The sequence below is a fragment of the Elgaria multicarinata genome, chromosome 10 (genome assembly GCF_023053635.1).
Source record: "Elgaria multicarinata webbii isolate HBS135686 ecotype San Diego chromosome 10, rElgMul1.1.pri, whole genome shotgun sequence".
Taxonomy (NCBI): domain Eukaryota; kingdom Metazoa; phylum Chordata; class Lepidosauria; order Squamata; family Anguidae; genus Elgaria; species Elgaria multicarinata.
The window spans coordinates 17,872,382-17,896,981 of NC_086180.1; the positions used below are offsets into that span (position 1 = coordinate 17,872,382).

Here is a 24,600-nt window from a genome sequence, read left to right on the forward strand (position 1 = left end):
TGCTGCGCTCTCTGCCGGGGGCAGCCACCTTTTCAATTTATCACAATACCCCCCACCCCAAACATAAATGTCCTTCCTGGGCACTGTGGAGCCCACACAGAGAGCACTGCTAATGCTTCTACAAAAATAGTGCATTGAGCTTATCTTAGATGCAGAATGTGGACCAACTGGATTATGAAGGGCTGAAAGAGTGCTTGTGTGTTTGTGTCCACCAAGACACTCCCATCAGATGTGTCCTTAGATCACGGGTGGACAATTGGTGGCCTTCCAGATGTTTTGGCTTACAGCTCCCATCAGACGTAGTCAGCATAGTCAGTGGTGAAGAATGCTGGGAGTTGTGGGGTAAAACATCTGGAGGGCCACAACCTGCCCTTCCTTGCCCTAAATGCATAGTTTAAGCCAGGTGTGTGAAACTCAGGCCTAATCTACACCAGCCATTCATTCCAGAATAATATCACAGTTGTCCCTACCACGCCATATGACGTTCACCTACTCCTGCGGTGATCTAGGGACGACCCCTCAGTTATTCAGGAATATCTCAGACTGCTTTTGTCATGGTTTTCCTGGCTCTCTCACTACAATCCCAAAGTCTGCAGCTAGTGTGCCCCTCCCCCTTCATCATGAGTTCCCATCTCAGCGAACAGCCAACCCACTGTCAGGGGGGTGTCCAGCAGTTTCAAACATGTGCAGGAGTGGGCTGCTGCCATTTTCAGCACAGTTTTTGATTGGCTATCAGCATGTTTTGGCACTGACCGTGTGTATTTTTTTTTTAACATAAACGTATCGATGCACAGGAGTGCAGCTTCAACACACTAACTATCCCCTTGCCCCCGTGTTTCTGTGTATTTGCACTGGTGCACATCTCAGAGGAGTTATTAAAAAAACTCAGATCCATGCCCTGTACCCATATGTCCAGTCCTGCCCACATCTCTGGAAACGCCATCACAGGGTGCATGACCTCCCACAACAGGGATATTTCCCTTGTGTGTGCTCCATGAAGGACGATCGCAGAAGCAGGTAACCTCACTATTATCCCTCCATTGCGAAATGGCAGTAGGTGTAGATTTAGGCCCCAGTCCCCAAGACCAGCTCTATATTGTTGCTCATTAAACGCTTGCAGCTCCCATGGTTTGTAATCCACCTAGGCCCTTTCTATACCTAAGGGTTATCCCAGGAAAATGGAGGGATTGTCCCTGCCTGCTCCCAGGATCCCGTGTGGCATTTGAATGCACAGAAACTATGCCGGGATGATCCCAGGATATAGGGCTGGTGTAGACATGTCCCTGTACTTAATAAGTTTACCTTGGTTCTCTCCGAAATGATGGGGAAATTTTGACAAGAACGTACCAGAAAGTGTAATTTGGTGTCAGCCCTCCTCCAACCTGTTGCTTTCCAGCTGTGTGTTTGGACTGCAATACCCATCATTCCCAGACAGATGTTCAATGGCTGGGGGTAATGGGAGTTGCATTTTAATACATCTGAGGGCACCAGGTATGGGGAAGCTGCTCATGAATGGCATTGCCAGGGTGTTTTAAAACCATAAGGGTAAGTTTCACCTCTACTGTGAAGCTAGACGAATTGATGTAGGAAAGGCTTGTGTCAGCAGAACATGACTCCTGTATCCCTTCCCATCAGCCCAAGAATCGTATCTTGACTTTATTTAGGAAGTCCGTTTCCCTGCAATTAGAAGGTCTTACTTTCAGTAAATAGTCTGTAAAGCTCATACCTAGATCAACATCCAAGCATCTACCAGCTTTTCCCCTGCAATGGTTATTGCTACGTTTTGTTCCCTGTCCTACCCTACAGATGGATTTGGTCCAAACCAGAATAACCAGGTTGTAGTAATGTGTATTCACTCCCCAGAATCATCATCATTTTGCCTCTTCAAGTCTGTAGGACCAATACCATACTCAAGAGTGGTTTCTTGAGCAGTCACCTCCATGGGTCCACTATGCATGTATGGAAATAGAAGCACTAGGTCATCCACCATTATGTCACCCATCATTTTTTTCTTTCTGGTTGTATATTTTAGGCATTTTTCCCATTTCCTGCCATCATGTCAGAGAAGGAGGATGAGAGCTGGTAGATTCTTTAGAAAGCAATCCTATACCCCTAGCCAGTGTCTGTGGGACATAGGATATCTTGGTTTCTTGGCTCCGAGCCCAGAACCAGGAAACCACACTCCCCACCTACCCCCCTCACAGCGAGCAGGGAAAGAACGATGTTCGCTGCTGCTACAAGCTTCCTTACCTGAGCTCACAGGGGGTGAAATGGGGCATTCCCAGGGGTGGGGGAGGAGAGGAGACTGGGGACATGGGGCTCCAAAGCATCCCCAGCCATCCCCAGCCTCCTTCCCTGAAGTCTCTGCTGGATGGGCAAAAGCACCTGTCTAGCTTCAGTGCAGAGTGGGAGGCACACTGTACACTGAGTTCAGAGGCTTACAAGTACCCAGGGTGCATCCCATAGGAATGCACCCTTAATTACTAAATTAAGAAGCTGCAGCTAAACTTCACACTACCATGACGCAGGCCTGGGATTTGCTCAGGCAGTACTTATACAATGTGAAATAAGAAAGAGTGCTTCTGGGCTTATGCAGACTGCCACTGGTTCAGTATGGCTTCTGACCAGGTTTGGGGTCTCAAAACTGCCTTTGTCCCCCCCCCCCAATGGATAATCTACCCCAGAATCTGTATCTGGGAAGGCAGAAGAAGTTCTGGGTCATTATTTGGAGTCAGTCATGGAAGAGATGTGAGCGAACAAACTGAAAAACGTCATCCAGACAAGGCAGAGTTGCTTTTGGTCAGTAGGAAAGATGAGGTACACCCTCATTAGGACAGGGGCGCACTGTCCCTGAAGCACCATGTCTGCAGTTTGGGAGTGCTCGTAAGGCTGGCTTTGCTCTTGGATGCTCAGATCACAGCTGTGGCCAAGAGCACTTCTGCACAGTGCTTTTGGCTGTGCACCATCTGAACCTTTTCCTGGCAAAGGCAGCTCTGGCTATCATCAGACATCCAGGCTGGGCTCCCATGACATGCTGTATGTGGAGCTGCCATGAGGAAAAAATGTTTAGAAACTGCAGCTAGCACAGAATACTGCAGCAGACTGCACTACGGAGAGCTACGGCATGGGTTATGTCACTCCATTGGAATGGGTCATTTCCAAGCACAACACAAAAGCTTGTGATGACCTTGAAACAGAAGCCCAATACGTTTGGGCAAGCTGGGATATTTCAACCATCACCTTCTGCTGCATGAGATCAGCTCCTTCTTGTCCAATGAGCTCATGAGTGGATGCTTCATGTCTCAACACCATCAGAGACATAATTGGCAGTGGCAGGAGGCCGGGGTCTTTGGGTAGCATCATCTTGGTCTGGGTCTCCAATATGGCGCCCGTAGATACCTTCCTTGGTGACCACCAGGTCCTGATTTTGTAAATGTTTTCTTTTTTAATTAAAATATTTTTAAATCTGGAAGGCTGGTGTGTTGGTCACCTCAGTCCCAGATGTATTCAGATAGATAGATAGATAGATAGATAGATAGATAGATAGATAGATAGATAGACAGATGGGCAGCTTCAGCATTTTGGAATGCATGCAGCTGTCTGGGGAAAAGAAAAAAAGACTGCTTTGTACATAAGTTCTTGGGGGTAAACTGGTTTTCTTTTAGCCACACTGGTTTGCCTTGTGGGCATTGGGTGTTTGGAAATGGCCACACCCACCATAGCAACCATTTTGTGACTGGGCCAGTCCCCCAAAGAAAGCAATTTTCTGAGAACACCAATGACACTCTTTCAACACTCCAAATGTACCCATTGCACCCCAAAGATTGGGAACCCATGTTATAGATTATGGAACTCCTTCTCCCTAGGAGGGTAGCCTTCATACTAAGGGGATTCCAGATCTCTTTCAAAAGCATTTTGTTTTGTCAGATGTTTGGCTTAAAGTGATATTTTATTTCCTTGTCTGTTTCCTCTGCATTTGCTGTTTAAAAAAATGTTCCTGAGATTCCTAATTTTTGCTGCCCTGCTTGATCATTTGTATGTGTATTTTTATATATATTTGTAGCTTTGATTTTACTTTAATGTTTTCATCTCGTAAAGGCGCAATCCTGTGCATGTTTAGAAAGGAGGAAAAGTCCTACAACTCCAAGCATTTCCCTGCCAACGCGGCTTGGGAATGCTGAAAGTTGTAGGATTTTTCCCCCTTTTTAAACATGCATCGGATTCTGCCCTACACCACTTTAAAAGCATTTAAAAATCACTTAAAATAATCATATAAAAAGCTAAGATCAATACCCTCTCATCACAGAGGAACTATAAATGTCCCCCCTACACCACAAGGTTACTGGAAAGCGCTCTTGATCTGAGGATACAATGTCCAGATATGTTTGAATCTCTGTTGAAACAGGTAGTTTAGAAATAAACTCCTGCACAGAACACAACCCCAAATGAATCAAGACAACAGTGCAAAGTATTTAGACAAGAACTCCAAAAAGATTTTTTTCTTTTTTTGGCACAAAGGGGAAAATAGTTTCCCTTCTGCTTTTAATAACTCAAAACAAACAGAAGTTAGAATGCATCGACTCAACATTGATCCACAAAAGGTTGATGAACAAAGCCAAGTCCCTCCATTCCCCCTTGTACCACCCACAGGAAACAATGAAAGGTAGAAAGTAAAATGGCTGAAGAAGTAAACAAAATGTAACAATGTTCATTTCCTTATCAAATGTCACATTTGTCAGTTCGTCATCCATACTCACTGGTTGTGACTTATCACGTTCAAAACTAAGACCTTGCAATGAAGTTGGACACTTTTTCCTCTTCCAGTCTTGATGCTGAACAGTGGCTCTTTGTTTAGTGTTTGTGTGTGTTTCTTTTCTCCGTATATATATAGAGAGAGATATAAAAACTACTTTTATCAACACTGAGAGGTTACACTCCTGGTCATTGTGAATTATATTTGGAAGTCCAATCATGCAGAACTACAGGCAGGTGCAACTTAGGTCTTATTACAGGATGGTCATGGCAAGGTGAACAGTTTGATTTTACTAGTTGGGTTTGGAGATCCTGGTACCATTGTTGCAAAACGTATTACTGGCCATAAGTCCCACTTACTCAATTTACTAAATATACAGAAATCTCTATATATACATCTCGAGCCCTTTGAGCCTTTTCCTCACTGGCTGATCACCAACAGAGGAAATGGCCAGAGGTACCGCATGGAGGCATACGGTGGCCTTTGAAAAATACCGAAAGCGTGATGATTGTTATAGATCAGTTACAAAGGGACAGGGAGAGGATAAGTACAGATATTTACAGACCGTGTGCTTTGCTAAATAGGGAGAAATGCACAGCCCTGCTCAACAGAAAGCAAAGCAATTTGATGGATTTGGTGAACCTTGGATGCTCAGGACCACAGTTTTAAGCTCTTGAAGTTGGGACTAATTTCCACTGAAGCCAATATTAGGGAAATGCCATATAGTGAGCCAAACCATCTCTGTCTACTTCAATAAGATTTACATGTCCTACCAACTCTCCTGGATCTCAGGTCAGGGTCTCTTGACAGCACTGCTTTCAACTGAAGATGCTGGGAACTAAAACTTGGAGGAGGTGGGGTTTTTTTTTAAAAAAATGCAGATTTTGTGATCTCCCTCTGAGCTATATTATGCTGAAGTTAGTTGTACAACTCAGGCTCAGCCTAGCGAGGACAGTGGCCCAGTCTACTGCAAAAGATACCGCTATCCCTGATATTTGAATTAGCCTACCTGCATACTTTCCTGGAATAACCCCCCTGATGGCTATGTGCTGGCCAAGCAGTGGTTATAGTTGCTCATAAACCAGGGGTGCAGAACCACTTTCAGCTCAAGGGCCACATTCCATTTCAGAGAAGCTCTCGGGGGCTGCATTCCAGTGGTGGGTGGGGCTGAAGGCAAAAGGAGTAGACCGAAATATAAAAAAAAATACTAGCATATTTTAGCTTAAAACCAATAACTAAGCCTTAGGAGAGGCATTTCAACATTTTAGAATGGAGGAAAATGTGCAAAAGACAGGAAACCACCCAATTATTTGTGGTCAGGGGAAAGAATTGGGACAAGGGAAGGGGTGTGGGCTTTTGGAGAACCCTGGTGGTCTAGATTGGGACCCCAGAGGCGGATGTAGTCCCTGGACCTTTGGTTCTGCACCCCTGTCATAAACACTCATTTGCTGCTGGTAACAGATCTTTGGACAGGGCAGCAAGAGCATTTTTAGATGACCAACTGTATGGGATTGCTGCCAGTAGCCATCACGGTATTCACGTTGGGAAGCATCCATAGGTGTTTCAGGACAAAAAGACTATATCTACCAAACTTATGCACCCGCAATCCAGCAAGAGAGGCCCATACACATTGCAGACATGTTTGTGGACACATCGGTGGGATGCAACTGCACACATTTGATGCACATAAACATTGTAATGCACATGCTTGCACACTCTCTTGCACTAACAGTCACATACAACACATCATGGTGGACAACTCAAGGTGGACCGAGATCCCCGTTTCATCTTTATAATCCCAAAGAAATGCAAAGAGCAAACTGTGATGTCAGCCGAGAATTCAAGTATGGGTTAATAGATTATTTACTTTCGCAGGGCTGATTTTCTCGAGGTGAGGAGAGACAATTTTCCAGAGTCCTTCCCGGGGGTGGGGGAGGTTGGATTACTATAAAAGATCCAAGTAAATAATGCTACATATTCACGTAAATTCATTCCCATCGGGGGCCCTGCAATTGGGAACATCACTAGGACTGCTGCTTATTGCAGGTCTGCCACTTAAAGCTGTAGTAAAAAAAAGGAAAAGGAAAGGAACCTCTCGTGCAAGCACTGAGTCATTACTGACTCTTGGAGGGACGCCAGCTTTCGCTGACGTTTTCTTGGCAGGCCTTATAGTGGGGTAGTTTGCCGTTGCCTTCCCTGGCCGTGATTACCTTTCCCCCAGCTAACTGGGTACTCATTTTACCGACCTCGGGAGGATGGAAGTCTGAGTCGACCCGAGCCGGCTGCCTGAGAACCAGCTTCCGCTGGGATCGAACTCAGGCAATGTGGAGAGTTTCGGCTGCAGAAATTGCTGCTTTACCGCTCTGCGCCACATGAGGCTCTAGTAAAATACCAAAAAAAACCCTAACCCTCTGCTGTCTAATATCCCCTATGGCCAGTCTTCATCCCCTTCCAGTGATTTTTTTTAAAAAAAGTTATTTCTTTTTTAAAAACTACTCAATTTACAAAATCTTTTGGACTTCTTTTGCCCCAGTCCCCCAAAATGCAAAAAAAGAAAAACCTGTCTGGGGGGAATACTTCAGTACAGCACTAAATAGGACATAAATGAGAGCCATGCTGGAACAGGGAAAGCAGCAGGACTTCTAATCTCTGTTCTGCCAGGAAATCTTTTAATGGCCTTTGGGGCAAATAAGACATGACTGGAATGGTAGGACAGCAATTAAATCCTGCCCAGGAGAAACAGCAGCTCTGTGTGTGTGTGTGTGTGTAATATTCATTGAGAGTGGAACATGGTCAGAAAGGGTTAATTCCACTCCTGGTGCCATACAGAGCAAATGCCCAATTCCTCACACTCATGGCATGTAGGAATTCACTACCACACAATGGCAGGATAGCCAGCAATTGGAAGGCTTGACAAGGGCATTAGACCAATTCATGGAGGATAAGGCTATCCATGGCTACGAGTCATGATGGCTATAGATTACCTCCAGTATTGGAGGCAGTGTGCCTCCCTGGGGAACATGAGTAGGAGAGCGCTACTGAAATCCTGCCTTACTCATGGGCTTCCCACAGGCAGCTTGTTGGCCATTTTGTGATTAGAATATTGGACTAGACGGACCTTGGCCTGATGCAGCATGGCTCTTCTTATGTTCTTACATTTGCCATTTAAACTTTAACAACTAGATACGTTATCTGTAACCAAGCTATGGTTGTCATGTGAAATTTGGCCCTTAAGACCACACATTCTCTGAGAATATTTGCCATCAATCTCACCAGTTTGTCAGGAGTTCGAATGAACAAAGCACTTCACACATGCAGAACTGTGTTGTTGTTAATAATAATGGTGATAGGATTAAGCTGTTCAAGCTCAAAGTACTCCAGTTTAACTGGTTTCTGGAGCACAGCCTGAAGCCACAATTTGTGAAGCTCTTTGGAGATATTGGCTTTGTAAAAACTGTTCTACAGTAGATGGGCAATTTATTGTAGGCTGCTATTCTTCACTGAGACTAATTAGAAATGAAGTTTAACTACTGTAACACAGTCCATGAGCCAAGCACACATTTAGTAAGAAAATGAGATCTAAGCCTATCATATGAACAGGGCTGTTTCTCCTGCTCATCAGTGAAAATAGACACATTTCTTCCCCTACATATATATATATATTCTCATTACGTTCTTTCATATCTGTGGAATAATTCAAATCTTCTATATACCCCCTTCCCACTCTATCTCTTAAAGCCACCATTTGACATTCAAACCAAGCTCAGCCACCAGAGTCTTGAAAATGTAGGGTCCTGTTCAAGATTATAAGGCCAACTTCCTGTCTAAAAAAGACAAATTCAGCAGACCACCAAGATACTAAGCATTCGCACATGTCTCACAAAATGATAGACTTAAAAACAAAACACAAACACACAACTCAGCAACATTGAAGGGCAAACCAGTATGTTTTCCAAAGCTATCCATATAAAAGTTCATTCTTTCTTGGAAAAGATTCCCTTGGTCTGCATTCTTCTCTACATGATACATGTAACCATCAAGGTCAAATCCTCCAGAGAACAGGGCTTCCATGCCATTTTCTTCAAGTAGAAGACTGAACATTGGAAATTGTAGCTTGTCTTCCCATGATCATTTCAATGGCCTCTTCTGTGCAAGTGACCAAAGTAAAGGAATTATGTGCTCTATTTCATCTTTTTCATTCTCTAAGCCTGGATTCAATAACTATGGCCTAGTTCACATGACTGCATATAAACTATAGAATTCCCTACATGTATCAAGCTAGTACTTCAGGAAGAATTTCATTTTGTTTATTATGTTTATATCCCACCTTTCCTCCAAAGAGCTCAATGCAGCATGCATGATTCTCCCCCACCTAACGTCACCATCACACCAACCCAGTGAGGTAGGTCAGGTGGAGATATAGCAACTGGCCCAAAGCCATCCAGTGAGCTTCACAGCTGTGTGGGGAACCTGAGTCTCCCTGATTCTAATTTGAGACCCTAACTACTATATATATAACTATAGTACTTCTACTATAGTACTACAGTAGAACTACTATAGTAATATAGTATTACTATACTTACTATATAGTTTTCTATGTGCAAGGAATGTTTCGTATTGCGGAGCATACAATCACACAAACTCCACCTGCAGTCTGATGTGATACAGCATGACACATATATGGTGCCATATCTTTAGGATGAGAAAGAGGCCAAGGAGGTGACTTTTAAAAATATGCCTTAGAAGCACGAATAGGAACTCTGTTTCTTACAGAACATTATGCCAAATTTTGCCACCTCCCCCTGTCCACTTAACAGGGACTTTGTAACTTTAAGAGCTGTACAACAGACTGAAATTCCAATGGTGCAGTATTTAACAGGATGGAGGAGCACTTGTGTTTGGCCCAGCCTCAGCATTCCTTTAGTAAAATAGGCATATTATTAAAGGCCTGCCTATGATTGTCATGTGGTATTATGACCAGCATTGTAAAACATCTACGGAACCTAGTAGAATTGTATTATGGTAGGTTTTGTTTGGTGGAAAAGTGAACCTTTTAGTAGCTAAAAGGTTGCCTAGCCTATTGTAGGGTGACCATATGGAAAGGAGGACAGGGCTCCTGTATCTTTAACAGTTGTACAGAAAAAGGAATTTCAGCAGGTGTCATTTGTATGCATGCAGCACCTGTTGAAATCTCCTCTTCATCTCAACAGTTAAAGCTGCAGGAGCCCTGTCCACTTTTGTATCTGCTCAAGAGGGCAGGGTTCCTGCAGCATTAACTGTTGTGATGAAGAGGAAATTTCACCAGGTGCTGCATGCATACAAATGACACCTGCTGAAATTCTCTTTTCCGTGCAACTGTTAAAGATACAGGAGCCCTATCCTCCTTTCCATATGGTCAACCTAGCCTATAGAAAATGAAAAGCATTGCTATTAGAACTGGGCTTCATTCAACCAACCAACTTTCAAAGCATCACAGGTAGCTGGGGCTTGAACATTCAAAAATGCACTGTTAGTTTTTGGTCCAGTGACTTCTTTAGAACGTGACCAATCAGTGCAGCAAACCCCAGAACAAAAGAATCACAGAAACAGACAAAGGGCTATCAGGAATTGTCCTGGCACCCTTCTGACCTGTAACATGATTGCCTAGGCTTCGCCAGAGGGGAAATATGTCTAGCCACATTCCTTTTGATGAAACTGGACTGGCAGAGACATCCATAGGACATCCCCCTGCACCTGTATAAACTTAGGGTGCAATCCTATGCACATTTAGCCAGCTGGGAATGCTGGGAGTTGTAGGACATTTTTCTATCTAAATGTGCATAGGATTGCACCCTTAATAGAGCATGCATGGCTCTTTAGTCTGTGTAATCAGAAACGCCCAGAGTCAGAAGAATATCAATCAAACCAACATAATGTCCCCATTCAGAAGACACCTTAAACCACAGCTTTAACTATGGTAGTTAAGGCAAAAAGCCTTATTTGCCATGGTTAAAGTCATGGTTTAAGGTGTCTTCTGAACAGGGCCTGGCTTTCTGGCTTAACCACTGTGGTTAAAGCCATGGTTTAAGGTGTCTTCTGAACAGGGCCAGAGTCTTGGAAGCAGGGAGAAGTAGAGGCATACAGCCTTAAATGGTCACCAAGTTCCACCTGAAGTAGAATTCAAGGTGAGATTGGAGATACCTGTTTGGATAAAAGTTTTTTTTTTAAAAAAAGCCTGAGAATTCTGAGGGAAGTAACAAGAAGAATGGCCCTATTCAGAAGACAACTTAAAACATGGCTTGGTTTAAGGTGTCTTCTGAACGGGGCCAATGTCTAGCAAAATTTCTTTGAGACTGGCAGGATTGGCAGGATCGCACATCCCTAAAAATATATTTATGAAGACATATGAACAAATGCAGCAGCCCTAGCCATTAAATGCCCATCCCTTGTCTTCATATTTTTCTATCCGATATAAGCTGGAATGTCTGAAAGCAGCAAGGAGATGGATGGCCACTGATGGACTACCCTCTTGAACTGTGTTTAAAGCCTTTTAAAAGCCCCTCTGTGGCAATGATTGCCATGTTAATTGCACACTGCATGGTGAAAAGCTTATTTGGAAAGAAGATTGGTTTGGAAAGGAAGGCCAGTTGGTTTCACTGGATGGCTTTGAGCACTAATTCATTACTCATTTCCTCCAAAACGTGAATGGTTTGATAAGCCTCACAACTCCTCACCTCATTCCCCCGCCCCTGAAGCTAAGCCCCTGAACATTTTAAGAATGTCCTCACAAGAAAGAAATCCAAACCCCTTGGATTATTTTAGATCTCCTCACCCTTTTCTGTATTTTGTTGATGTTTGAGGTGGGTTGACCACAATGGCACCCAGTAGTAAGAGTGGACCACAAATGATACAACCGTGTTATTATGATACTTGCTGCTTGATTTCCAGTTCCTTTCCTTAAAATTCCTAACACCGTCTTTGCCCTTTTTGTAGTGAGCTGGTATTTTCAGCAAGTGTTATCTGATGATCTCAAGGTTATCTTTCCTGGATGGTTGCAGACGGAAACTGAATTTTATTTGATTCAATTAGGTCCCAACATGCATCACTTTGCACTTATGTGGAACCTCATCTGCCATTCTTTCAACCCAGTCTGGAGAGAGGTGTTTGGAACTTTTCAAAGACAGCTTGGCATTTCACTGCCTAGAGTAATTTGCTAGCTTCTGCAAACCCAGTTGCTTTACTATTATCCTGGATTGTGGCTTCTGATATTGATTGACAAGCACATCGCCTAATGATGTTTGGCTCAAAGCGGCTCCCAGTTACCTGTGGCATCAGCACCAATAGTGGGCAGTCAGAAGTGCTTTTTAATTGCCAATAACATCAGGCAGGAAAATACTCAGCTAGCAAATGCCGTTATTGCTTAGAACATCATTTCTCTGTTATTGCCTTTGTGGCATCCCCAAATGCACGACTGCATCCTCTTTAGTACTGCCATGTCTTGTGCACTGGGATTTCATTTGAGCTGAGTTAAGGTTACAGTGCCACACACAGGTAATGTCACTTCATGGCTTTTAGAAAGAATACAGGGGCAAAATATCTACCACCGTTGCTTTACCTCTTCCATTTCCATGGAGGTTGCATGTGGTCACTGTGAGTGCACTACTCATGTAATTACGGCACACCAGCAGTGCTTGGTGGATTGCCCCCTATATTGCTAATTTATTTTATTTGCAGTAGTAACCTATTGCTTATTGCTGTTATACGTACTGCACGAACGAAAGTTTTCTGATTCTTTTTCTTTAAACAAACACATACCTACCCACTTTTTATTTAGTGGATGAAACTAAAATTGTGTGGTTAGAAATAATTCAAGGAGGAAATATTTCTAGACTTATTAATGGCCACCTTTCATGAGAGAATTACATGAGCTTTGGACCAGTGTAATGTCAATAGCATCCATAAAGGTGCTGGGTTGCGGCTACTGTGCTTATGGAAATATTATTAGCATTTGAGTTATATTTTATTTTTTAAAAAGTCACTTTAGATTCACATAATTCAATCACGTTAGGAAGAGCAGGTTTAAAAGGGAAGTAGCTTAGGATTCAATCTCCCGTTTAGACAGATAAAAGTCCCACAATTCCCAGAATTCTACAACAGAACCAAATGAGTTTGGATTTATGAATCCGACCTGTGGATTCCACAGTGGACCAGCTTTCCTCCTGTTGGACGGAGTCTATGGACTTGCAGGTTGTTTTTCTAACCTTTGGGAATTTTGCATACATTTCGTCATAGAAAAGTATGTGAAAATTTTAAAAAGTCAAAAATGTGATTTCCCTCCATAGGCTAAAGTGTGAAAATGTGCATTTTGGAGGAATCTGTGAATGTGGGGTGCATTTGTGCGTTTGGGGGGAATTTGTGCATTTTTGCATGAGTTAATTTGGCTAAATTCTTATTTGTGCAAATTCGCAAATGCACAAATCCAGAAACTAAAAAGTAGAAGAAATCCAATTCCATAGTTGAGTGAGCAGTAGAACAAAATGTTCCTGACAAATCCGTGAAACACAGATGGAATGGATTTTACATCATTCATACATTCCTAAATTGTAGGACTTTTTCTGTTTAAACATAAACTGGATCGAGGATTCAATCTGTATATGATTTGTAAGAAGGTTGACTGACATGCAATCAAAAAATGAATCTTAAGAGTTGTATTAATATTTCTTACCATTTGAATGCGCCATAAAGGCAAACTCTTGCCGATTAACCCCTGGCATCGACTCTAGTCTCCTGGACAAATTTCAGTTTAGGGAAGTACATGAAATCTCAAATTTTCTAAAACTGTGGGTGCATTTAAAGTCTGTGCACCAGGGATCTGCACAAAGAATTGTGCCACTGGTTGCCTCCACCATGGTCAGGTTTGGTGCATCACGTACAATGCACCACGGGTATGGCTAAGACCCAACAGGTTGATAGAGGGAAAGGGACTCTGTAGAGTGTGCTCAGAAACACACATGATCCTCTACTGCCAGACCTTTGAGATGCTGCAAGCAGGCATCAACCCCTGTCATATGTGGATCTATCAGACTGATTCCTTATCTGGCAACTGAAGACATATATCTTACAACATTGTCTACTAAGCTTAAGGGTCACACGGAGACACCTGTTGGAATCGTCTATCTCTGGCTTACTCGATGCATGTGCAACCCATCTTGGCACAGGTGTGAGGGTGTTTCAGATATGTGTCCTGATGAAGAGGTGGGGTGGAGGAAATGGCAAAGCCAAAATCAGCTAGGTGTTAATGTTCCCAGAAGGGAAATGGTTGAAACAGATTTTCAAAAAGTAATCCACAGCCATTAGTCCTTTGATTGCTGGTGCTCCAGATCTCCTCTCTGTGTTTCTCTAAAAAGCTATGCATGAAATAAATATACATAACAGAAAATATCCTGTTCCTCACCTTGTTGCTGCAACAGGAACACTCTGGAGGAACACCTTTCTAAAGTGAGAAGTCAATTTGCCAACAGACAACATTCATCACTCATGAAATATGTCCACCTCTCTCTAGTTAAGACTTTGCAGGTGATGCCTGGAAGTCCTTCAACTGCACCAGAGAAATCATGGCACATGGAGAGAACAAACCCATGACTGCTCTTTGCCTCCCTGCAATATCGCACAGATGTTGTTTCTGCCTTGGTCAAGGAGTCTCTTACCTTATCCACCCACCCTGCCACCATGACCTCTACAAGGCAAGAAGAAGCTTGCCACATTTCCTGCCTGGTGGAACTTACCTTCCCAGGGCAAGATCAGGGAAGTGGGGAGGGGGGGAGTGTCGGCCTTTCCCTCATAGAAGCTACCAGAATTGAGCTTGGACCAATTCCAGGCATTTGATTGGTATGTTGCCACGTGGCTACCCACATTCGTTAACTCCTATTTATTTTGGTGGCCCATTTTTTCCTAGTCTTTTATAAAAATGAAATGGGGTAACCCTGGGCATCTCGAAATATGGCCTCAGCAAATCCTCCCATGACTTAAGAAGGTAAGAAGCTCTCTGCTGGATCAGATGAAAGGTCCCATCCTGCTTCCCACACTGACCAACAAAGAGGTCCACAAGCCAGCTATAGGCCTCTCTCTTGACAACTCGCCTAGCTAGTTATATTCTAAACCCCAACTCTTAATGGGGTCTCCAGCATGGTGCCCATGGGTCCCAAAGTGCCCAAGGATGCCTCTCTCAACATCCGCTAGGTGCCTCATCCTGATTTTTATTTAAATGTTATTTAATTAAAAAAGTTATTGGGAGACTGCAAGGAAAGTGCTGCCCTCCAGTGCCATCTTTATTCAAAAAAATGTAGTTTTGGGTTTTGGAGCTCAGAACTCCATCTCTACCCTGTACTTAAAATTTTGGACAAGTTACTTTTCTTTTAATCTCTGGGAAATAAATGTTTTGTGACTGGCTATGCCCATCATGGCAGACATTTTATGATTAAGTAAAGCCCCACAGGGCAATCATTCTGTGAGAGCACCCATGACATCCTCTCAAAATGTGAAATGTTCCCCCCTCCACTCAAAAAAGGTTGGGGACTACCTTTAAGAACTACCTGGTTGGATCATTTTCCTTCATGAATCCTTCTAACAAAGTCCTGTTAAAGATAATGCTGAAACGTAGGACTCAACACCATCAAGATTCTGAGGGAGCGTTAGTTTGACTTGGTTTCTATATGACTTCCAGCACAATACTAGCCATGTCTATTCAGAATAAATCCAACTTAGTTCAATGAGGCTTACTGCTAGGTAAGTGGGTACAGGATTGCAACCCTAACCTAATTTAAATCAACCCATGGACCAACTAAACAGACTGTACACTGAGAAAGAATTATATTACAGATGGTATTTGCATTTTAAAAAAACCACAGACCAGGAGGTTTGGTTCTTCGCTGCAGGCTGTATGTACACATCAAGACTCCGCTCTTGTGATATATGTACACACACAGCTGCACAGATATACTGAAATGCATATTTGCATGTATGTACACCAAGTTACATGTGTGTATCTCTGTTGGTCTGCCCAAAACGGAAACAGAGAGGGTTTAGACAGGCACACATGTATACAGATAAAGGGGAGGGGAGCTGCCCACCTTGTCATGCCAACGTGAAAAAGGACAGTTGCAGGTTGCTGGTTTTGCAGCCATTAAATTTTGCGATTTTATGAAAAGAGGCTTCTTTTAAGTATTTTTTTTCTCTTTTTTTTCCTCTTTTGTTTTTGCAGTAAGCATCATTGGAAGAAGACCAAAGCAGAGCAACTATAAGTTAAATATACATTTGAGCTTAGCTGCATTTACATAACTCTTTTAGGAGAAGCAGGCTCAAAGGGTTTCATTTCGTTTCATCATTATGTGTGTTTGTTTGTTTGCGATTTTCTCTTCCTTGCCATCATCGAATTTCTTTTACAACCACAATGATTCCCCCCCCCCCCGCCCTAAATGAGATCATCTTCTGAAGAACGTCGGGTTTCGCAGGCAGGCGGCTAGTCACCTGCAACAACCGAGGGGTCCTGCAGAAGCTTCCAAACTGCTGTCAGTGTCCGACGCCAGGGTCTGGTCTGTGGACATGGAGGAAATGTCGTTGACGGATGAGGAGGGAGGGAGGCTTTCGCTGCTGTTCACTGCTGCACCTGCGCTAAGAAAATGAACACCAACGTGATTCAACCTGAAAGCCGGGCTCTGCGCGAGAGGCGAGAGTAGAGATGGAAAACCAAGAGTTCGCCATGAGAAAGATTCCAAAATCCATATAGCATCATACTTGATGGACTCACCTGAGTGTGATTTGTTGGACGCATGTCCCACTGCCACCATAGAATCATAGAATCATAGAATAGCAGAGTTGGAAGGGGCCTACAAGGCCATCGAGTCCAACCCCCTGCTCAATGCAGGAATCCACCCTAAAGCATCCCTGACAGATGCTTGTCCAGCTGCCTCTTGAAGGCCTCTAGTGTGGGAGGAGCCCACAACCTCCCTAGGTAACTGATTCCACCGTCACACTGCTCTAACAGTCAGGAAGTTTTTCCTGATGTCCAGCCGGAATCTGGCTTCCTTTAACTTGAGCCCGTTATTCCGTGTCCTGCACTCTGGGAGGATCGAGAAGAGATCCTGGCCCTCCTTTATGTGACAACCTTTCAAGTATTTGAAGAGTGCTATCATGTCTCCCCTCAATCTTCTCTTCTCTAGGCTAAACATGCCCAGTTCTTTCAGTCTCTCTTCATAGGGCTTTGTTTCTAGACCCCTGATCATCCTGGTTGCCCTCTTCTGAACACGCTCCAGCTTGTCTGCATCCTTCTTGAATTGTGGAGCCCAGAACTGGACACAATACTCTAGATGAGGCCTAACCAGGGCCGAATAGAGAGGAACCAGTACCTCACGTGATTTGGAAGCTATACTTCTATTAATGCAGCCCAAAATAGCATTTGCCTTTCTTGCAGCCATATCGCACTGTTGGCTCATATTCAGCTTGCGATCTACAACAATTCCAAGATCTTTCACCATCATCCACTCCCACTCCTTTGAGACTCAACAAGGCCTGACAAGTGCTCAGCAGCCATTATTATTATTATTATTATTTATTTATATAGCATCATCAATGTACATGGTGCTGTACAGAGTAAAACAATAAATAACCAGACCCTGCCGCATAGGCTTACATTCTAATAAAATCAAAATGAAATTATGTATTTCCTTCCCCCCTTGCATGAACGGCAGCCGTAAAGGTGTTATTAATTCAAGAGTAAAGGCATGAAAGGAGCATTCATGCCTTTACTCTTGTGTAAATGTGGCGCTTACGGCTGCCATTTATACAACGGGGGGAAATATATAATTTCCGGAGCCTCCGTTATGGCTCACAGTGGAAGCTCCGAATGAGGGTGGGCAGCTGCTGAGCGGTCGTCAGGCCTCGCGGGCACTCAGAGTGTGGGTCCGTGAATGTGCCAGAAGTGCCCGACTGGGTCCAGGGGGTGAATGCAGGGGAGTCTGTCATATTGCTGAACTCAGTCAGGGACCTGCAACATCCCTACTTGGTGAGGCCATCAGAAAGATCACAAAAGTGCAAGCTTGCGAGATCTCCTGATCTCTTCATCCCAAAAGTTGTTTAAAAAATTCTTAAGCTTCCACATTGGGATCTCTGGATCAGCCTAATATTGTGTTTCACACTATATTAATTTAAGAATATATATGGTGTTAGATCTAAAGAACTGTGAATGGAACGAAATAACCACCAATAGTATTCAGGCCCCACCTCTGTTCTTAAGCAAAAACGAAGCAAAAGGAATTTTAAATGCAAGTCCAGGGCCTGTTGTCACTTTGGGAGGACACTGGTGGGATCCCTCTTCTATCTGTGGGCCTTGGTGAGCTTACCTGTCTGTGGTTGCAGCATTCCAAGGTTAGAAACATTGCGAAAAAATCAAAGTGTGGCTAGATCCAACCGCTTGGCAGGGCTCAAGACTTCTGGGCCAGAAAAAGACAAGAAAAGATGGGGAGGGAGCAGGCGCATCAGCAGTGGACCGTTCCCAGCTGCCGGAGCCCTGGCAGGTGCCAATAGTGGTGCCATCAGGTGGTGGTGCCACCTCTGTGCATGTCCCATTCTGGAATCAAAGGATGCCTGGCCAGTGCAGTTTCCTTTTGAGCATCCTCCATATCCGAGTACAAAATTTCACATGCAAAGCATACACATGGGGATTGTTCGCTGGAACATGTATGTCACTTTGGTTTCTCATCAGCTAATTAGCAACACGATGTGCTTGAAAAAGTGATAAGAGAGTTCTGGTCTGTAGCATTTAGCCCTGTGGTAGTGAGGAGACCTTGTAATGTCATGGCAAAAAATCAGCTCAAGAGGATGTGGGATGTGTGTGTGTGTGTGTGTGTGTGTGTGTGTGTGAGAGAGAGAGAGAGAGAGAGAGAGAGAGAGAGAGAGAGAGAGAGAGAGAGAGAAGGAGGGAGGACAGAAAGAAGGAAGGAAGGAGCTTTAATATCAATATATTCTGCAAAATATTCCCCAGGAATATTTTTTCAGCTGGTGTGCTAAAAACACACAATAGTCTACTGCAAACAATTCAGACCTAAAACCAGACTGTTTATGATTTCAGACATAAACTTGGTCAGCCAAGACTCAAGCTTTTTTCTTTTTTTAATAGATGTGATGCATAGATTTTCCCAGCCACACATGAATTGGACGATAATGCAGCAGGCCAGACATTACTCCCTGTTAAAAGATGGCAGTCACTATAGTCCTATTGCATAAGTCTGGAAAGATCCCTATTCAATTTTTAAATGCAAATAACATTGCAAGCCATTTGTTCGCTCTCTGTAAAGACGAATGTGCCAGACACAGAGATGCACATTTTTTGACTGTGTCAAAACAGACAGGTTCAAAGCCTGAAGCAGCTGTCTGAGCCTTTCACAAGGTGGGTGAGCAGGTGTGTGTCCCCTCCCTCCGCCACACACCTAAAGTAACATGTGACTCAATGTGTGGCCTCCTATGTGTGAGGCCCCTAGCTGAATAAACTCCCAGGCAGAGCCGGCATCGAAGGTAGGCACGGTTGGCCATTTGCCGAGGGCCCACAAGCCAGCTGGGGCCCACTGTCAAATGAGAAAGTATATTCACTGAGGGAGGGGCCCCATTGAGAACTTCAGAAACCCAGATCTGCAACTGCTTCTACGGCTCCTTTCTGAGGTGAAAGAGAAAGAATAGGGTGAGTCAGGCCTTCGTGCTAGCAGGCCTCCATGAAGAGAGTCTACATGAGTATCTTCCGATACATGCTGAAGGGGAGAAAGTTGCACCTTTTTCTTCACTACTTAAATGATTTCACTAGTTAGGTAAATGTCTGAAGGAGGTCAGCAATAGGAGCGGCAAACTGCAACCCACAGCCTAATTTCAAATGCCTTCTGCAACAGATCATTTCAAACCTCTGGCAAGAGAAATCTGTCCCTATTCCGGTAGCTCACAGGGTAGGGAGGTAGAAGAAGGGGAAAGCAGGAGACAGGTCAGAAAGAGAGGGAGAGGGAGAGGGAGAGGGAGAGGGAGAGGGGGAGGGAGAGGGAGAGGGGGGGGAGAGAGAGAGAGAGAGAGAGAGAGAATCTAGTGGAGGCTGGTGGCTCCAATTTTAGAGGGGCTGTGAATCCATTCTGGTTTCAGTCAGAACCAGCCAGACTTCTAAAGAAGCTATCCAAAGTGCTTAATCCTACATCCTTCAGAGTTCTGTCTGGTTCTGGCTGAGGCCCAGAATGGATTCACCACCCCACTGAAATCGGAGCCACCAGACTTCACTGAGGCAAGCGGAGCTCCACCCACTTTTGACTGTGGCTCCACCCATGACTGGCTTCCACCCCCACCCACCACCAGTATGAAGTCCCCACCCCTGGCCTATATATTAAAGGCTGGCTGGGGCATGCTGGGAGTTATTGGCGGTTTTTTCTACCTAAATGTGCATAGCATTGTTCTCTAAATGTATGCTGGTTGAAAGTAATGATGGTATGTTACTGATATCAATGGCATTCGGTATGGCTGGTGTGTTTCGTATGTTTACTGTGCCTTTGATACTTGAAATGGTAATAGTATCACCCCACAAATAGTTGGTAAACATAAGTAGCTTCTGTATAATGTTGTTCTATATAATGCTGTGAACACTTAAAAACAAATCCAGGCGTCTTTCATATTGTACAGCCCTGTTCCCCTCCCCCCCGCAGAGATTCACACAGCATTCGGGTGGATCCCTGAAGGACCGGCAAGGATTGTTACAGGACCAAGCTGAAAACCTGCACTTTTCTTTCCCGCATTTAGTTATATTGGGGAAATAAATTGTTCCCGCCTGCCTGCCTGCCTGCTCTTCTCCTCTTATTCTTAATTGGATACACTGAGTGCCCTCATGCTTTCTACTGATAAAATCCCCCCCCCCCACCAGATATAAGGTAGCCTGGAAAATGACTATTTCATAAAACAGCTTGTTTTTCTATCCCTTATGTTCTGCGGAGCTAAAAATGAATGTGTAATTGAAAGGAAAGCAGAGAAATATTTTAAAAACAACAACAGCAGCAGCAATTCCCAGACCTCAAAGAATTGAATAAATAAAATGCCCACTTGCAGGAGCAAAAAAAGTATATATTAATTAGGATGATGCTCCATTTTAGGTGAGAGCTAGTCCTTAATTAGTTCTTGCAAATTACTTCCTCCCATGAGCAAACCGTGGTATCATTACACATAAATCACATCCCGCATGCTGTTCTGTATGACAAATTTGCTCGTGAACAATGATTTATTCTGATACCTGCTCCATCTTCTAGACAGATTGTGCCGGGCAATGGCACAGGAAATGCTTAAATCAAGTTGCATTCTGTCTTTCAGTTTCGACTCTCCAAGAAATTGGTTGAATTGTCATAACTGAAATTGGGGGGTGTATGCTGTTCTGGCAACCTATCGTAAAATGCCTTTCAGTTTTTCTTTGCTAAATTTTCACATAATTTCAATGGAGTTTCACACCTGTAATTGCATCCAGCTAGAGATGTCAGAAAAATGCATCTGTGGGGAGCAGTTTGATGAATTTTCCTAGGCTTGGCCCCTCAGATTTCGTATCGGTTCCTGCTGCAGTATCCAACATAATCTGCAGAGAGTCGGACAAGTCTGCAGATTTTCCTGGAATTTTGTATCTTTTTTTTTTTTTTAGAACGTTCTGCAATTTGTGCACATTTCTGAACAATTTGCACAAATTTCCGAACACTTTGCGCAAATTATAGCCGAATCTTGGAAATTGTAGCCAAATGTGTGTAATTTGCACAAATTCAGCTGTAATTTGCATACACGTTCAGCTGTGGTTTGTATGAATGGAAAAGACAGCATAATTTCACTTTACACAAACACCACATGGAAGCACACTGATGTCTTTCTCCATTATATTGAGAGAGGACAGGTGCAGACATCATTTGCTGTTAAAAGATAGGGGTCGGTGAATAATTGCAATTCCCTCCTAACGAATACCCTTCACCATGGTCAACCAGGGTGATATTTTAATCAGGTTGTAAAACCAGGGTTTCAGGGTGATTAGCAAACTGAAAGGAACCTAAACCAGGCCTGCACAATTTGGTGACCCAACTTGGTGGAATATGCCAAACATACTCCACCAGCCACAGATTGTGGTCTGTCAGGTCCTTGACAGTCCTTCTGTTTTTGCCATCTCAGGTAGATAGCAAAAACAGAGATTTATCAAGCTCCTGGCAGGCCATAATGCATGGCTGGTAAGTTGACCATTCATAATGGTTAAGATCAGTGCAAAGGTCATTTTTTATCATAGTTACACCTGGCAGAGGTAATGTAGGTGGCAAGGTGGGTGGTGGTGGTTGAATTGACATGTGAACCCATGGCCCATACTGATGTACCAGCTGACTACAAATAACCAATCTAAATGTTTTATCCATGAATGCAGTCAATATATGATACTACGGACCAAACTAAGCATTCTGCTAATCACACTTAGCAGAACTATGTGTAATTGGCTTACTTACTTGAGTGTGAGTGCGGCCCCAATTCAGATCAGGACCATGGGGGGAAGTGTTCAAGCTTCCCCCTCTCCTATTTTTGTCCCAGAATTCCACTTCCAGCCCCACCAGGGGGTGGGGGCGGAGAAGAAAAAACATCCCCATCAGAATAAATGCTGATTTTGTTTCTTTTTTTAACCTCCCTCCCCCCACAGGGTGAGAATTTCCAAGGGAGTGGTATTAATAATACAGTGCTGAAGCTCATACCACCTATGATGTACTAAGTTGTTTGAAATAACGCCCAGACTCTAATAGATGCAAGAACAGCTGATGATGATCCTGTTAAGAGCTGCAAATTGATGGCGCAATCCAATGCAAGTTCAGACAGAAAAATGTCCTACAACTCCCAGCATTCCCTAGCTAGCCATACTGGCTGAGGGATGCTGGGACTTGTAGGACTTTTCTCTGTCTAAACATGTCTAAAGATGCATAGGATTGTGCCCTAAGATACTCTAGTAAGAATCCATCTTAGTAAGATGGAGCCTACAGCGAACACAATACGGTTATTCACTGGGATTGAGTACCTGAGGGAGAAGGCTGTCCTTTTACTACACCATTTTTAGTCTTTTCTTCAGAATTCATTACTTCCTTGTAGATTAATTCTGCAAGAGACAAAGGAGCCAGTTACAAAGATGCATAAGCATTTCTAGTCTGCTTCCTCCATCATTTTTTTAAATATATATATCTATATCTGATTCCGCCCAGGAGCAGACAATGGAACGGATGTCACCCAAGAAGCCGCAAACTGTAGACGTTAACAGATTTTACAAAATCCATACATCTCTAGTGAAGCCTCATATCATGAGCAACCACCATGAGCAGCAGAGAAAGAAAGGCGGTGAATGACCGGAGACGGACGGGGAGAGGAAGCAGAGGCTTCTGATGTAGCCTGTGGCATGAACATAGGGAGCTGCCTTACACTGAGTCAGACCTTTGGTCCATGTAGCCCAGTATTGTTGACATTGACTGGCAGTGGCTTTCCAGGGTTTCAGGCAGGATTCCTTCCTAGCCTTCCCTGGAGATGCCAAGGATTGAATCTGGGGCCTTCTGCTTGCCAAGAGTGTTTTCTACCACTGAGCTACCAAGCATCCTCACACAGGGGGAAATCGCGTTTGCTTAGCGTTGCTTCTCCACCCACGCTTTCATCCCTCATGACTTCCTCTTTTGAAAGAGGAAGTAAACAACGTGCACGTGGCCCATTCAGTGGGCCATTTTGATCTCGCTGCTTCTCCTGCACACAGCAGGAGTTAGCAGCAACTTCTGTCTTTAAAAATAAGTCAGATTTACTGGGGTGCTTTTTCTGTCACGCAAAGAAGGCTAGAAGGGGCAGGAGGCAGACAACCTTGTGAGAGGGACCCACGGAAATCTGTGAGTGCCCAGTAATGAGCGTGCAATAAAACACTTGTCTGATGGAGCTCACCATCCCTCCCTTAATGTCTATTGTGGAATTACATCCTATACCTTAAGAATAAGATTACCTTTCCACTCTTCGATCGTGTGTTCTCTTTCATCCAGCTGCTTATCATATATCTGCGGAGGTGGCTGTTGAATAAAAACACAGAGAGGTAAGCAGACTATGCCATATTAGGAGCATAAAATTAACCCCAAGTATAAGGCTAGGAGACTTTAAACATCAAAACAGCAAGGAAATGAAAAAGCAACTATTTCCACCACAGCAGCATACTGTGCACTGCCACATGAGATAGTCAGAGCTGGGGGGGGGGAGGGGGAGGGGGCTGAAGTCATTAAAGGCATATCTATCAACGATTCATTAACTTGATGTCATATTTAACATTTGTAAATATTATCTAAGATTGTGGCTATAGAGAATTTCTTACCCTCAACATGGGGATTTTATTATTTATTTATTATAAATTGGCATGGATTCTAGCTAAATTAATTATCCATCCCTTAGATACACATTTTAGCAAGGGTCCTTTCAGTGTTGGATGGCATCATTACCCCTCCACCCCCAGGCTGAAGTCAACAATGCTTAATTAATTTTCCCAGTGAATCAGCAAGTCTTATGCATGGTTCACAATTACCCAGCTCCTGGCACATGAAATCCTGCAAATGTTGATACATGTTGAAGCATTCACAACACCTTTTCTATGTGCATACATTCAGACTATAGAACAGTTTGACTGCAGTCTGATACTGACGGGGAATGCAATGTTTAGTTTGCTAACAAGAGTGGAGTTTACCTCAACCATGGACACTACTCTGGATATTATCAGTGTAGTTTCATATTCCATATGGAGAACTTTGGGGGTAGGGGAAGTGTGCGCTCATGAGCCCATG

The 24,600-nt window shown here is 43.7% G+C and overlaps 1 protein-coding gene across 5 annotated transcripts in view; it reads right to left on the reverse strand.

Annotated features, from left to right (window-relative positions):
* Positions 1 to 15,628: 15,628 nt before the first annotated feature.
* Positions 15,629 to 24,600, reverse strand: part of MAPK10 (mitogen-activated protein kinase 10) — a 255,525-nt gene continuing 246,553 nt past the window's right edge. For 4 of the 5 annotated variants that reach the window (XM_063136197.1, XM_063136201.1, XM_063136198.1 and 1 more), the window contains 3 exons: positions 23,778 to 23,841; positions 22,824 to 22,901; positions 15,629 to 16,397 (listed from right to left, as the gene is read on the reverse strand). In XM_063136197.1, coding sequence (XP_062992267.1) covers positions 16,255 to 16,397; positions 22,824 to 22,901; positions 23,778 to 23,841 — 285 coding nt within the window. In that variant the 3' untranslated portion in view covers positions 15,629 to 16,254. Of the gene's footprint in view, positions 16,403 to 22,823; positions 22,902 to 23,777; positions 23,842 to 24,600 lie in introns of all 5 variants that reach the window. The other variant, XM_063136200.1, reaches the window with a different exon arrangement.